Genomic DNA, 16,463 nt, shown 5'->3' with positions numbered 1-16,463 from the left:
ATTCGTCAGTCAGAAATACAGTAAATATCGGTTTGCATTTTAGCAGCATTATACTCACATCAGGTCTTTATGCAGTCATTGGAAGGATCAGGTTCATATAACAGCTGCGATTTTCCAGGTTTTACAAAGTAGCTCTACCCTATTTGCATGACAGCAGCAACTATCCAGCTCTTGTGATCAGTTTAAAACATGCACCAATAGCACAGCTTATGGGCTGATCCTCTTCAGGTTTTATGTCACAAAACAAGTGACTGTGTTAAAAGGAAACCACCAAGTTTCTTAGGAATTTCTGAGCAGTTCCAGTTTCATTTTGGTGTTTCATGCTGAATGTACTCCGAGTGCAGCGCTCTGTATTGCTGAGAACGTGCATTCAAAGAAGTTTATTCAAAGCATTCTGTACAAGTTAAATGCTCAAATTTTGCTTTTAATTACACTCATAATTTTTTGCTGAATTTATACACATTTAGACCAATATACAGCCTTGGCATCTGTACTTGCATTTACTAGGACCGTTCTGCATTCACGAAACTGTCAAGTTATGTTTTCTTAATTTTCATCATATTAATTTTGCAAGAATCCCTCAAGAGATTACTAACATTTGCAGAACACATTTCCTGGTAATTTTCATCCATATCCATATTATAAAAAAAAAAAAAAAAATAATGAAGGTAGTCAAACACTGATGCCAGCAAGGTTGTGAGCCCCCATCCTTGCAAATACACCAAACAATTGGATTTAAGCTGGCCCTGCTTTGGGTGGAAGGTTGGACTGGGTGACTGCCAGTGATCCTTTCCAACATAAAGTATTCTATTTTCTTAAAAAACCTTATCAATGGATGTCTTTGTGCATTTTACTGTTACTAGGTACTCCTTACTTCCATACTGCAGTTTATCACTCTGTAAATTTTAATTTATGACCACACCATGAGTGGGAGACGTAAAAGAGGATACAGTGGTCTTTCCCCAGGTTTCTCGGATGCAGTAGTGCTACAGGCGGGACACACATACGCTTTTGTCTCCGGTTAATTCCTCATCACTTGGGAGAATTGTGCTCTAGCTCCACACAATAATGGCTGTGGCTTTGGTCCCGTAAGTCCTGGCTGGTTGGGGACAATGTATGATGGTGGCCTGCCTCACGGTTCCAGTCTGACTCAGATTGTGAAATCATGTCTCCTGCTGCCCAGTGCGGAGCAATCCATCTCAATAAAATCACTGTTATACTACTTTTCGTTTGTTTGTTTTTCAGTAAACTTATCCTGTGTAGCCCTGTCACATAAAGTAATTCCTGGGTAGCCTGACTTTTTTCCAGAAAACCTCCAATGACCTCTGGGGCAGCTGTCAGAAGTCAATGGTTTAGACGATTCGACCCTTGAAGAAGAGAGAAAAGTCCCAGAGACAAAAGGGCCAGAGTGGAGCTTGATCTATGATTTAAAATCAAAATCAAGTTTGCCTGATGTCCTAACACTTTAAGTAAAAGCAAAGGGGAAAAGATGACAGCAAACTGGGGTCTGTGCTCTTTTTGTAGGTATGTGAGAGTGGGGGAATTGAATCTTCCTAAGGCACTTCTTCCTGACTGATGCTTATGCCTACTGTTTCTCTTAACTTCATCTTTACCCTCCGCCTGCCACCAACTCTCAAAGGCTTTGTTTGCTTTGTGGCCTTCCGCTCTCAGACAAATAGCCTAGGTAGGGACAAGTATTTACGCGAACACACCTTGCAACCAATAACATTTTTTAAAGGATTTATTAATGGTAAAATGAAGAAAAAGGCAGAAAAATATGAATGATGTGCAAGTCATGCAGAGCCCATAGGCATTTTGAGGTGGGAAAGCCAGGAGATAACCCTCTGCCAGACAGACTGTGAAAGATGGATGTCCCAGCTGGAGTCAAAGCGATTCCCAGCAAATGCCTCTGCAGAATATCAGTGTCCTACCAAGGGAGACTCTCTACCTGCATAAAGCCTTGTTTTGTAGATTGCTATGTTCCTTCTCTTCTGATTAGCCCTTTGCTGGCATACTCCATCCACAACTTGCTTGTTTGTTGAGGAAATCTCTACTGCCCCAGTGTCTATGTGTCTAATTGCCCTGCAGATATTGAGACTTCTCCTGGAAGAAAAGCAAAAGTGTTTCTTGTTCTCTTCCCACCTGACAGAAAAGGTACCCCAAAGTTACTTCACAGTCACCATCACCATCTTCTACTCATTCTGAGCCAGCTCTGGCTACAATAGGTTTCCTTCATGTGTTCCTGTTTTGGGACAGGGAGACAGAAAGCTCAGTGCAATTACCCAAGAGTCAGTGGCCCACCTCGGCCATCTCATGAGCCCAGCAGTACCTGGCAGGGACACTGCTGGGACAATCACCTAGACTGCAGGACCAGAGAAATATGGAGAGGGAGAAATGGAACTGAGAAGAAGACACTGCAAAAACAGAAGTCCAATTGTTAACACCTGCAAAAGCAGAAGTTCCACTGTTAACATCTCTGCCATTTTGCTGGGTAGCCCACTCTCAAGTGATGCACCATTGGTACATGTTGCTCAAGGAGATTAAAGTTGTTTTTTTGGCCAAAAGGGACACACATCCTGCATACTGCTCCATGAAAAGCCCTGCAGGTCAATACCAACAATGCTATTTTCCTTATTATTAGTTATTCTTTAATGAAATTGGTATTAGTAATAGTATTCATATTCGACAAAATTAAATTTCACATCACAAAACATTTTTCGAATGAATGAGTCCTGAACTCAAATACTAATAAGCCAATTTAGATTCTGCACACAAACCAGGCTTTTCTGAGCACTTCTGGGCATCTAACAATGTTTGGCCATTAGGCAGCAAAATGCAGCTTACTGAAGCTGAGTCTGCTTTAGCTTCTTGCTGGATTTCATTTTCTAGATATACAAAAACACTGAAGTAGCATGCAAAAATTGTTAACTGAAGGAAAAAAGATTATTACAAGTATGGTATTAACTACATATTTTATGTTAGGATAGGATGATTTCCTCTCACCTAGTTCTCACGACCTAAATTTGTCATCTTTTCAGTTAGGTGTGTATTCTCCTTCTGTCACAAGTGGAAAGTAATTGTGCCAGAACAGCTCATGGCATTGGAGGATGAGGCACCATGTGGGCCTGGCTCCCTGTATTCATAAAAATGAAGCAGAGAGACTTTGCTTATCCTAAAGCCTAAATTGTAAAATTTCTAAAATTAGATTAAACAAGTCCTAATTTGTTTATAATGGTTTGGATGTCAGAGAAATACAAAGTAGAGGTTACTTAGTGAGGACATGTCTTTTCGCTTTATCCGTTACCCACCACACATCCTGTTTTTCTAATGAAGTTGCAAAAAGTCAAGCTTCCTATCAACCACTCAGGAATTCAAACACTGCCATTTTGGATGGCAGGGTTCAGCCACAGAATTTAAAAATACATTTATATCCCCTCATTTCATTATCTAACTCATCTGATATACAGCACTGTCAGGCGTAACTTACCTTTTCTCCTGCTGGGAAAAGATAAATATAACAGTTTCTTCTGTCTGGTGGAGCTTGATAAAGAAATTGACTTCAGTTCCATGATACTAAGCATGCACTAATAGCACTGCCGTGCAAGAACTAAAAGGAGTAGACTTTTTACTTTAATATGTGAACAGCTGTTGCAGTCTCAATGAGGAAGTAGAAAATGAAGAGGTTGTCCGGAAGGAGAACGATTTATGTGATGACATGAAACTACATCTCTGTGTTGAGGAGAGTCAGTGCTTTTTCTACAAATGGCCCTAATATTTCCAAAGCCGTTCTTGCACTCTGGCAATAATTAAAAACTGGCCATCACCTTCAGTGACACCCAGACTGTGGCCTCAAAAAGCAGGTTGGGAAGCAGATAGGGATGTTCAAGTTCACACAGAATCCTCGAAGAATCAAATGGCAAGAATCAGTATCAGAATATGCAAGCTCTGCAGTGAATTAGGGAAATCACTTTATAGTAACTATTTTATTTAACTGAGGTCTACCAACCTCAGAGGTAGACTGAGACTGAGGTCTCAGTTATGGTTGGGAGATGCACTTCTCTATTCTACTATATAGTGTAGCTTGCTGAGATGTATTAAACATAACTTTACATTAGCTAGATAGAATACTGCCAGCAGTGAAGCTCTGGGCTCTGGGCTGCATTCACATCCTCGGGACTGCACAACAGACTAATTTATTTTAAACTTAAAAATAAAACCTGAGTCCTATGAGATTCCTGATCTCCACTGTCTGTCCTTTGTGGGAGCCATCAGAGGGATGACACAGGCATAGACACTATTCTGTACCCGAATCTTAGATACCTAAATTTCACAGAAAAAACCCAAGTACTGCTAACACTACTTATTGACAAGTCAAAGAGACCAGGAAAAAAACACAAGAAAACCAAGACAACTTTTATTAAAAAAATATAATAGTGAATAGCATTGTAATAAATATTCTTCATCGGTGTATGACACCAAAAAAAAAAAAAAAAATCTATGCAACTAGCAAAATGTAACAAAACAATAGTTTAAGAAATGGAATCCAGGAGCATGTTCCCTCAGCTTTTCTTAAGGAATCACATGAGCATGTATTTCATGTCCTAGAAGTGAGAAGGTTCTCCTTCTTCTATTCCCATGATGAACAAAAAGGCAGTCCAAATGAAGAGCTGTTCTTCCTGAATCTCTGAAGAGTTGCATTATCCCCAAATGGTCAATCTGAAGAGTAATGAGCAGTAACCAAGTACTGCCAGCTATATCACAAGGAAATTAAATCCCCAAAATACTTTTCAGAGAAAGAGATCGAGAAGCTCAGTATTATCTAACAATTTCCAAACCATAGTTGCCAAGAGGGTTACAGCATCTTTTCCAGGGTTAGCTGCGAGTATCTGGTACTTTAAGATCTACAGTAAGGACAGAAAATGCCCTATCTGTATAGCATCTTGTCTTGTTGCACCCTTATCTTTTATGAGGATCAAAGTATTCAAAAAAATCCTCAAAAGTGGGAATACAAAATCTCTGCAGGGAACAAAGAGCTCAAGAGGTTAAAAAAAAAAAAAAAAAAGTCAAAAAAGTCAAATTCGAGGAGACGGCCTATTCAAGAACTAGCTATGAAATTCAGGGTTGTCATAGACCTAAAGTGCTTTACCTTAAAGATATTTTTAATGAAACGTGTCTTTGAAAGTGCATGAATTTGAGAAAGCGGAAACCTGGATATTTAAGCAAATACCTCTGTACTTAGTCACATGTACAGAAGCCCGAATTCAAGGACTTTTTACGCTATAATAATTCTATTAACTTCACCGCAGTTTTTCCTGAATTACAATGATATGGAAGAAGACTGGTATTACAGAATAAAAACAAAAAATTAATATCCCCCTTAATAGACAGAATACAGAACATCTGATCTGTCAAACCTTCACCACAGAGCAAAAAAGCTTCCCCTGCTTTCTCTAGGTCTTCTCAATTTGCATATCTGTAAAAAAAAAGAATTATATGAAAAAATTATCAAATTACAAAATGATGACATCACAGAACATTTCATGGCTTTGGGACTCTTTCCTAGAGCTTGGAGGTACCAAAAAAAATTCCTCCATTGTCAAAATTACAGATCTGAAATGAAATTAATTAAAAGGTCAAATAGAAAAAGAAGATGGTCATGGGAGAAAATAAAGCGGTAGTTCAGACACACTGGTGGGAAGTGCTCTTTAGCAAATATGGTGAAATTGCTGTGGCTTAGGTCCTTCATTCTGTTAAAATCTTTTAAAGCCTTTCAAATACATTCAGTGCTCTATCTGTTGGCATCCCTAGCAGCATATCCCCAGTCCCTGACTTTTTGACTTGGAGATCTATAACTGCAGGACCTTTGTTTATGTTTACACCTGTAAAGTGTAGCAGGGAGGGATTTGGAATGTAGGTACTTCAGAAGAGTGAAAGAAAAAATTCACCCTTCTGTTCCATACCACTGTATGTTTTAGAGATTTCAGAGGTTTGGTCATTTATTTTCTTGCTTTGCTGAGACAGAATCTCCCAGCTTGAGACTTGCTTGAGTGGCCCTGATGAGTTAAGGTCTCCCTGCCCGTTTCCATCACCACTCCTTCAGTTGTGCTGGCACAACTGTTTCTGTAGCAAAAGTGTGAGCTAGAGAAAAGACTAATTTGGGTTGTTATACATCTCCACATCCCATTTTCCCTAGCATGGCTTTTCTTTTTATTTTTAAAACCAGATTAGTTATTTGATATAACTCCCAGTACACAAAGTGTTAGGATGGTGAGTTGTAGGACAGAGTATGGGAGGCTGCACTTCTTTTGAAGGCTCTGTCTGTTGAAGCAAGGAACTAAATTAACCAGCCATGAATCAAGGCTCTGATGACCACAGATGATTGATGCTGCGTGCAATTTGTTACTATTTTCCCCTTTATTGTTTATACTTACATTTTAACTCTTCCTCTTCAAAAGAAGGATCTCTGGAGTCATGTGTATCCTTATCTTTTGACAGCTCTTTAAGCAAACAACATACATACAGATAACAGTCAGCATAGTTTAAACTTTTCATATAGTGATAAATCTTTGTTAAAAACTGCAATCTCAGGCTGTCCAGGAACAATGTGACTTAAATGCAGATCAGGAGAAGAGATTAATCCCAAATGTTTTATCCATTTGGGGCAATGATTCTCAAGAGAGGTTTTTGTAGGAAAAACCCCAACTGCCAGTATGAACTAATTTGCAGACAGCAGTTTAATTTGAAGTGGTCTCCAAACAAAACCACACACCAAATTTAAAAAAAAACACCAACCATGAGCCATTATGGATAAAGGGTTTTAATCTCTTCTCTCCTGCTCTACATATTAATTCCCTCCACTCTGTCCTCCATTTCTGATAGTCATGGTGGTACTGGCCATTCACTGAGATTTGCTCATAGCAAATAGCATCAGTATCTCAACACAAGGCAAAAGAAACTGTTAGGGAAGTTAAAGCTTCTTCCTGTGTTTCTCTCAGAAGACCAAACTGTCTGTCCTCAATGTTGTTACAAAGACCCTCAGATGTATACTATAATCACATAATTTAAATTTATTTAATCACATAATTTAAATTTATAATAATATAAATCACATAATACGGGAGAAGACACAGGATCATGCCAATGTGGCTCAAATTGCAGCACAGAGTCTATGCACCAGGATGTGCTGCCATCCTGAGGTGTATGTTCCAGGGAACATGTCCCATCCTATCACAGACTTTCCAAAGCACAGCACACCACTGTGTCCTTTTCTTGTGCATATCAGGACTACACGTGCTTTTCTTCCACATTTTCCTTTCAAGAAGTTAACAACAGTAATGAAAAATCACTCTTCAATGTAATTTATAGTTGTTACATAAGTGAAAAATAGAAAGTGAAATGAAAGTCGAATGTAAATCTACATTTGGTTGTCACCATTACAAAGTAAATTCTCAAGCAATTAGTTCCACAAGAAACACAATGAGCTAGATTTATGCTGTATGTACATACTTGCTATTGATGAACTGGCCACAGGTGTTCTGTTGTTCTTATTTGCTCTAGCTGAAAGAAAACAAGAGAGAAAAATCAAAAAGAAAACAAAATATTCTACTTTAGATCTAATGGGTGCTTAAGCATACTGGTGGGAAAGGCACACTTAGTATAGTGTAATCATCGGTTCTCAAAACACTGAATTTCTTCAAAGACTTTAAAATATATTCTTCCGTGCCCCAGTCTGTCAGTTTCCTTTCCAATTTCCTTTCCTCACTCCTAAGCCAGAACTCCATCACTACTATACACTAACATCACTGATAAACACTTGTTCAAATGGTTTTCCATTGTATATTTTCACCCAGAATTTGAACAGATTGGGAAATAGGGAACAAGAAGAGGATCACCCTCTCAGTACTTTTTGAGGGGAAAAAAAAGCCCATATTCCAGGGAGGTTCCATTCTGAAAAAATCACTTGTCTGGTCACCTAGGTTTTAAAAGAAAAGCCTGTTGCTACTACTTTAGCTACCAAATCAACTTGTAGGCTGTCACACTCACACATATATAGAACATTAGCATGATAATCACATGCATCACAACATGTATATACATTATCATGTATACACACAAGCAATAAGCATTACTCAAGCAACCCAGGAAACTTCTGACCTTCACCGAAATCCCCAGAAGGGAATCTTCTGAGACGTCAAGGAGTTTGCTCTCACTCTTTCACTTTCATGTTCTGCTCCTACTCCTATCATGTTCTAAGAACAAGTATATTCTTATATGTGCAGCGTTATCTACCCTAACCCTGCCTTCTGCGGTCTGCTAGCATCACCTGCAAGCCCGCCCAGTCTACAAACACTTCTTCCAGGACATGTTCCCATAGCATGGATGCAGGAGATGCATTTGTGGCCAAAACAGTGAATATCCACATTTAGTTCTATCTTGTATTTATTTTATGGAACTTGAACATGAATGCTCAGTGTAATGGATGGTTTTCTGTAATTTCCAGACAGAAATTAGGGCTGTTTCTGGTTTTCACTGTGGAAAAGAGAGCTGGGAAACAGGAAAACCAACAGTTCTGCTATACCACCTCGGAAAGTACACCTCTCTTAGTGTGGAAGCATGTGAGATACCACTTGAAAAGACCGTACAACTAGTTTTTGCATTAGTTCCACCTGAGTTTCTTGTGAGCTACACACATTTACATCTCCTATAAAATTCAATAATTTTGAGAGGAGCATTTAGTCAACTATCATATTCTAGTTTTTTGAGCATTTCTGGTAATAATTTACAGAGTTATACCAGTATAATAATATAATGCTAAGAGTACTCTGTCAGCTTGTACCTTTTCTCTGCAGACAACTTGACTAAAATAAGATTCAAAAAGTTATTTGAAAAAAAGAGGTCACTATGCATCAGCTAAAAAAAGCCACAAATTTGGACTGTTTTTGATCCACACATTTTTCTTTTTTAAAAAAATTTTTTTGGATCCACAAGCAGAATGTTCAGCAAAACCACTTTCCTTTCAACATTTTCAAATGAGTCCTATGAATGTTCTGAGATCAGCATGACTTTATTGTATCTGCTAAAATGAAGAGTAAAAAGTACCCCTGAATATAAAATGCTCAAACACACTTACCTTCTGTCTAAGGGAAAAAAAAACCACAACAACCAAAGAAAAAAAAAAAAAGTAATACTACTTATTTCAGGTTAAGCAACACATTTCAGACATTTTTTTCTTTGATTTCAGGGCAAACTGTATTCTTTTCATGCTTAGATACCCTAAAACTTTCTCCAAGGTTTTCTTTTGTTAGCTAGCAAGTGAAAACAAATTACCACCAATGCTTTAGCTCTTCAGCATAATGTTATACTGAAGATATTCAGTTCAAGTCATTGAAGTGAACTGAAAAAGCTCAAAACTTAACAAGGGAATGAACCAAGTGGCATGAAGCCACTATGGGAATATTTCTTCTTGTGAAAAAAAATGTTTCAGACTTAAACCTGTATCACTTCATATATAGTCCACCGTTTTTATGGTGTTTTAACCAGAATAAAGATACACATATAATTCATAACAATTAGACCACTTAAAAAAAATGCACTCACAGTTCAGTGAAATTTTTCAGCAAATGCAGGGAAAAAAAACCTCTAAAAAACCTCCAGTGCCCTGTCTGCTCCCAGCATTCTGGACCCTGATCAAAAGGGAGGACAAGAATAGGAAACTTTCATTTGCAGTAGGTGCATAAGCTGTGCTTCGATGTTTGAATAGATTAGACACTAATCTTACTGCTCTACATCACTACCTATAAGAAAAAATAATAGAGATGCATGGTAAGTGGTTTGTGAGGAGTTGACAGCCTGTTCCACTCTGCTAACTTGCTAGTATTTAACTAAGTTGGATGAAGAAAAATAATAAACAATGGGGTAAAAAATTTGGTGGTTTCAGGTCTAAGGCAGACCTTTGTTATCTCATTCCACCTCTGTGAGGATGAATTAACAGAACAGGTTGATCATAATGGAGATGATACACTAAAATAAATAACTTGAATACCTTTTTTTATGCAGAGCATAAATAGAAGCACTGATCCAAACAAAGCAGTCACAATGAGAATTGCTCCAACAAAGCGTCTGCTCTCAGTCCACAGAACACCATCAGCTGAATCTTCGAGAAAAACAAGTGGGGGAAAGACATAATGTAATTGCATAAGCTTCTCCCTTTTCCTTTCATTGTCACTGAATTATTTTCACTATCAGCAGTTCAGACATCATAATAGCATTTTAGATTTTGTCTAAGGTCAGCTGTTGATGGTGCTGTTCACCATATCTCATCATCCCAATAAAGAAAAAAAAAAAAGAACATGTTCATATTTATCTTTGCTTCCTGCATTCCACGTGACAGTACCTTTGATTCCCATCACAAATCCTGCTTGTCAGCAGGGTACAAAGTGTGACATCTATATTAGTTTCTCATCAGAGCTACAGGAAAGAGCTCTTTGAGAAAGAGGACAGAGAGTCCCTTTCATCTGGTAAAGCTCTGAATGCAAAGGATAAGTGGCCTCCTTGATTCCCAGGGGCATTTCTTGTTAAAACCAAACTTGACCAGTCACCACTCATTGAAAGGATGACTTGGCTTTCTCACTCTCAGCTGTTTGTTTCCGCCCCTTGTCAGTCCCAAAAAGCGTGCCAGCAGAAGCATTTTTAAAACTGCATGGTGAACAGGACCAGGGAAATCACCTGACCAAGTAACCATCTGATAAATATTATTTTTGAGTTAGGTCAGTCTGGTTGAAAGCTTGTGCAATCATATCAAGGTACAAAGCAGAAATTAAAAGAGTAAGCAAAAGCAAAAGCAGTAGGGGTGGTGCCCAGGTAAAAACTCCAGCAAGAAATTGCATTAGTCTTCTCCATTCATGCATCTTCCTTCAACCCAGTCTTTATGAGAAAAAAAACCTGTGTACAATTTGTTAAATTTAAATATGCTCAAAGCAAAGGCTGTAGTGGCAGGAAAAGACCATATTGTTCATATTTGACAGTTATCATCAACAAAACAGAACATTCTTGGAAAGTGTGCTTAATTTATATGGGAGGCTTTCCTTCCTAGGCTCCGAGCTATATGCTTTTCAAAAATGGAACTTTTTTTAACTCACAGGCTCAATTTTCACTTCACTATAGGTCATGTAAAATTCCTGTCCTTGAATTCCATCCACGCATGCATGATAAATAAGTTAGTAGGTGGAAGTGTACACTAATAGCAAAACTTAACAACACAGGTATTTCTTTTTAGCCTTTTCAAAATTAGATAGGAAACAAATCATGGCTGATTCAATTGGAACAAAATGACATCGTACCTTGAAGTGTAATTCCATAAATTAAGTTTAGAAATGTTACCTGCTATGTGTAAAATGGAAGATGTATTCTCTTGCAGCTCTTTATTCCAGAATATACAGTAAAAAATCTCATCTGTCCTACTTTTGATTGTAAGGGTACTTGTCACACGATACAGTTGGTCGCTTCCAGTTTTGTAACTTGTGTTTGCCTTATCAGTCAAATCTTCATATTCTCTGTTTTGCCATATCACTTCAGCTTGTGGGTATCCTTCTGACTGACATGTCAACTTCCATTTATTGTCTCCTGTGCTCACCACTCTTTGGGTTATAGTTCTATAAGGAGCTAAATAAATGGAAGAAAATTATTACTAGTAGGAAGCTAGAAGAAAAGCATATATTAGCAAGAGACCTTTTCTTTATCCCCAAGCCCTGCATCAAGTTTCTGTACGTCAGCTGGGATTTTGTAAGTCACAGTCTTGACAGGAAAAGTAAATATCACTATTGTGTCTCTCCATAGTAACTGGAGGTACAGCATTTATTACAATTTTGATGCTGCTTAGAAAACTGCATTTGCTTTCTGGTCTTTGTTCCTGTCTAAATGGTTTTGCAACACCATTTCTCATGCGTCATTATGGGAAATAAAGAACAGAAAATGGATTCAACCTAGACAGAAACACAAACCTATACAGCTGTGCAAGGGCCATGAGGCCGTTCCTGTCTCTGGAAAGGTTAAATGCTAACCTGGACGTATGTCACTTCAGGGACTCCTCTGAAATCTTTTACCAGTGCCAGATAGCATTGAACCTCCTGCAGTAGCACACTCACCCTTAACTTTCAGGTTGATTGTCTTGTAGTCAGCTCCCCCATAGCCAATAAGACAGCGATAAAACCCTGCGTCTCTGAGCTTCACATCAGTGATCTGAAGGAGAGACTGTCCCAAGTTCAGATTCTCTTTCAACAATTTAATTCTTCCCCTAAAGTCACTGTGCTGACTTTGGAAGTCTTCCTTTCCTTTGAGAAGTACATAAACCTGCTTCTTTAACTCATCTTTCTTTTCCCAGCTGACACTTAAATCTTTAAACTTTAATTTCCCGTTCACTGGAAACGTGCATTCCATGGTCACATTGTTCCCATGTTCCACAGTGTAGAGCGTCCGGGGAGCTTCAACTGTGAACAAAGCTGAAAAACAAAATTTGGAAGAAAACTTAATTTTCCAATTACAAGCCTAATCTTCAAAATCATGTGTTACCATACACATGGGACATTTTATGGACCAAAAGTATCTGCCCTGTTCAGAAAAGTTAAACATTTTTGCGAGCACTTGCCCAAGTTTGGGACAAACTGGGCTATTTATACATGCAGACACCTGCTTTGCGCACACACACAATGTGACGCTGTCCTAAAAATAGGCAAATGCGTGTGCACGGCTCCTCAGCTATTGCTTTCAGAACACTGCCACAGTAACAGGCAATTGTTAGTGCCTCAGATGGGAAAGGTTTGTTTATATAAATGTCAATTGTTTTTACGCGCAACATTAAAGAATACATGAAATTCCCAGATTTGACAGCGCCACTAAAACTTTTCACGCAATGCCAATGGTACCTTGTCTGAAACGGTGTCTATGCCAAAACACTGACAGGGATTTTCACCTGGCCCCTTATCAAAGCATACATATCTAGTTTAATGTAAAAGCATGCTAAGACCTTTTTATTTAAAACATTAAGGAAAAAAACCCAAACGCTAGCACCTGAAGGAAAACAGAAATTAACATTTCTGTGCTTATACAATGGAAAGGAAACATATTTAAACACTTCTACTGCTTCTTACAACTCAGCTTCTTACCATTTAGGAAATCCCAGTAGAATAAAAATATATACAAAAGCAAAGCCTTCTCCATGATGTAGATAGAACCTAAAATGATAAAATAATAGACAAATGTAAGTATCTGCTCATTTTTTAACTTGCACTGTAAAATACATTTTGTAGTCACTCCACACAAAGAAATGGACAGAAGGCACTGAATTCCACTCTAGCCAAAAATGTGACAAAATTGCACCTTTAACTGCAGTAGACGATCAAGCAGAAAGCTTCCCGCATGGGTACAGGAAGAATGTGTAATTTTATTTGCTTTAAATATTTGTCCTTGATTATAGCAAAACGTATCCTTTATCACTATCTGTCAGATAGTAAAAAAACACTCCCAAATATGCAATTGTTCACCTAAATGGTAGCAGGGAGTGTTGCTCCTGCCTGGAGGAGAATGGAGGAGTTTTCTATTGACATTCAGTGGAAGAAATGGAACTTAGTTCTTCCCCACCTGTTTCCTTTACTTTGTGAATATAAATACTGTGAATATACCCTATTTTATAACACCTGGTCTCACAGTACTTATCACAGGGCTTATGAAGTTATGTATATTGTGAACAGAATTCATGCGGTAATTAATCACTTAATGAGTATTTACAAAATATTGCCTTTGGGAGACAGTGACAAAAACAGTCAGCCTACAAACAAAATCTGTTTCTTGAATTTCTGCTGCTTTACCTCTGAACACGTAAGTTATTTCAGTTTTCTGACAGAAGCTTTTCCACTCTTTATTGACATAGCTTTTATACTCCTGCACAACACTGTAACATTATTAAACACTGATTAATGTCGTCATACACTAAACCTTCACACACCCACTGCACTTACTAAGTGTGTATTTTAAGTCAGAGCAGTACTAGTATCAAGCACCACCATCTTCTTTCAAATTCCTCTCAAGAAAAATTCAAATTCACTGTAACTGAAGTCTTTCACGAGTACAGAGAACTGTAGAATTTTATCTAAATAAAGTCCTCCATTTGGACACCCAAACAGCCACAAAAATGAAGAAAGATTGCCTTCAACTGTTTTCTAGTGGTAATTTTAGTATTTGCATCAGAAATTAGGCAACTGTAATACCCGTCACTCTTTGTAACTGATGAAATTCTATCCGGACTGGAACTCTTACCATTTTCGGTAAGATGTTTTGTCTTCCTTTCTCTAGTTGCCAACTTTGAGATGATAATAAAGTAACAAGATTAAGTAGAGTGACAAGAGAACTCTACTGCCCGATTGCTGCTGCCCAACCCCAATAGCAGGTTTGCAGAAGGCAACACAGATGGCACTGAGAAAGGGAGTCAATCTAATACCTTGTTAGGCAGGCACAAGCAATTACAAAAGGATGTTCTGCTAACAGGGACAGGAAAATACAAGATCCTCAGGGTGAAAGATCTGTTTCATTGGTAAATAAATCCCAAGCTTCTTAATGTGGTTAGGTACCCAATTCATCCCTTAGCCACAAGTGGTGCTCTCAAAATCACTCACAAACCACTGCCTAATCCTGTGGGTACCTAAGAGTTCCTGGTGATGTGCGGGCATGAGAGTACCTCCATCATGATGCCACTGCCTGAGTAACAAACAGTCCAGACTACCAACTGAGCTCCAGAGTAAAGCTGCTCAACCAAGGCAGAGGCATACCCATCTCACGAGTGTGCTCTGATCAGGCTTACTCTAGAGGCAAGCCTACAGAAGAGCCAGCCACTGAGACCGATGAGTATAGGTGTGCACCTCTCTGCGCTCCCCGTGCTGGAATGACCACAGTTGTAGCACACTCAGCCCCAAAACACTTCCTACTTTTTTTAAAGTGTCTGAGAGACTGCTCAAAACAAGTAATAGCATGTGCACAACAGTCACAGAAAAATACCCGCACCCATGCATGCAACCCATATCCACTTTTTTTGTCAGGAAATCTGAATCTTGGTATGAACTCCAGAAGAGGTGTTCTATTAACTCCTAGAAGATGGATGACAAGTAAGCTTTTACAGTTCCAAGACCCATGCTTGTGTCTTGGAATTACAAAAGGATGCAATTGCTGAACTTTAATTTGCATGCTTTCTCCCACTGTGAAGGAAAACAAGCCTTACTACACACAAAAGAAGTATGACTATTACTTACGAAATTCCTCAAGACTCAGAAAGTCTGCTGCTGTACTTAATTATTCACTCTCAGAGAGAAAAAAAAAGTAGGTCCGGGTCAAATCCAGAAGCATGTGAAAAAACCTGCTGCAATGACCATTACAGACCCTTATCCTGTTTCACCTTGAGCAGAAGGATCCCCTGGCTGGATCAGTTGAAGCTGCTGGAGACCTAGATGCCAATCAAAGTTTTTTACCAAAGCTGCAGTCTTCTCGCTACTTTTCTTACAGAACCTATGACAATGCCTCTTCTCTTCTCCTGCCAGCTTCTGACATCTATGGCAAACACAGTTTTATAAAAGCAAAAAGGTATTCACTGTGCACAATGCTCTTCTGTGTTGCTGCTTTGTGCTTCCCTCCCAATCAAATGAAGAAGACAGGAAAACCAGAACTGTTTGCCCAATAGTGACGGAACTTAAATGTTGATGTAACTCCACCTACTTCTTGAGGAAACTTCCCCAGTATCTGAAAATTCCCCACTAGGGAAAATTCTCTATTGCTAACAGTGGTTCACTGTAACCAGAGACAGAAATGTTGGGAAAATTAGCACATAAAGTGCCACAGGCATTTTAAGAAACATTCATCCGATCAAAGCTGTATGTCAGCAACAGTCCTTGGAACACCAGTCGCAAGAAGTCATCCTTCACACAAACCAGGGTCCCTACTGTACTCGTCTCAAGCAGTGCCAAACAGCTACTGACGATGACTGGGAAATGCTAGACAACTTACTCATGTCTGCAAAGGTCATAAGCAGGAATAATGGAAAGCATTGCCTACCTCTTTCTAGTAAGAACAGACATTCTCTGTTTAAGATTCGAACCCACTGAAGCCCCCGTGCCTTGTCACTGTGTAGTGCAAGAAGAGTTGTCAAGCCAATGCATTAGCTTAGCAAAAAAATAAAGAGCACTCTCTTTTTCTTGACTGTAGAAGTCAGACAATAGAGAAAAAAAAAATCAAACCCAAGTGTTAGAAGCCAAAGGATGTACTCACATTAACTTGCAGACTGTAGTGGGATAACCTGGTCAACAGTACGAAATACAACTTTAAACATGCATTTCAGTGTAAGTTTACTCACTTACGTTGTCTTTGCATATCTCAAAAGAGGGTTGAGGTTCTCAGAAGAGTTTATATACTGTGAAATGACTACT

General features: G+C 38.7%; 1 protein-coding gene across 1 annotated transcript; it reads right to left on the bottom strand.

The window, feature by feature from the left end:
* Positions 1-5,450: 5,450 nt before the first annotated feature.
* CD274 (CD274 molecule) lies at positions 5,451-15,339 on the bottom strand. Its single transcript, XM_074166517.1, has 8 exons — positions 15,297-15,339; positions 13,161-13,229; positions 12,144-12,497; positions 11,380-11,661; positions 10,043-10,153; positions 7,507-7,557; positions 6,432-6,497; positions 5,451-5,473 (listed from the first exon to the last, which is right to left on the bottom strand). The coding sequence occupies exons 2-8, from the start codon at positions 13,213-13,215 to the stop codon at positions 5,451-5,453; spliced, it is 942 nt and encodes a 313-aa protein (XP_074022618.1). The 5' UTR covers positions 13,216-13,229; positions 15,297-15,339.
* Between the last annotated feature and the right edge of the window lie 1,124 nt (positions 15,340-16,463).

This window comes from Numenius arquata, chromosome Z, assembly GCF_964106895.1.
Source record: "Numenius arquata chromosome Z, bNumArq3.hap1.1, whole genome shotgun sequence".
NCBI classification, from domain to species: Eukaryota; Metazoa; Chordata; class Aves; order Charadriiformes; family Scolopacidae; genus Numenius; species Numenius arquata.
Note: the sequence above shows the minus strand (reverse complement) of the source record. Positions and strands in the feature narration are given on the sequence as shown.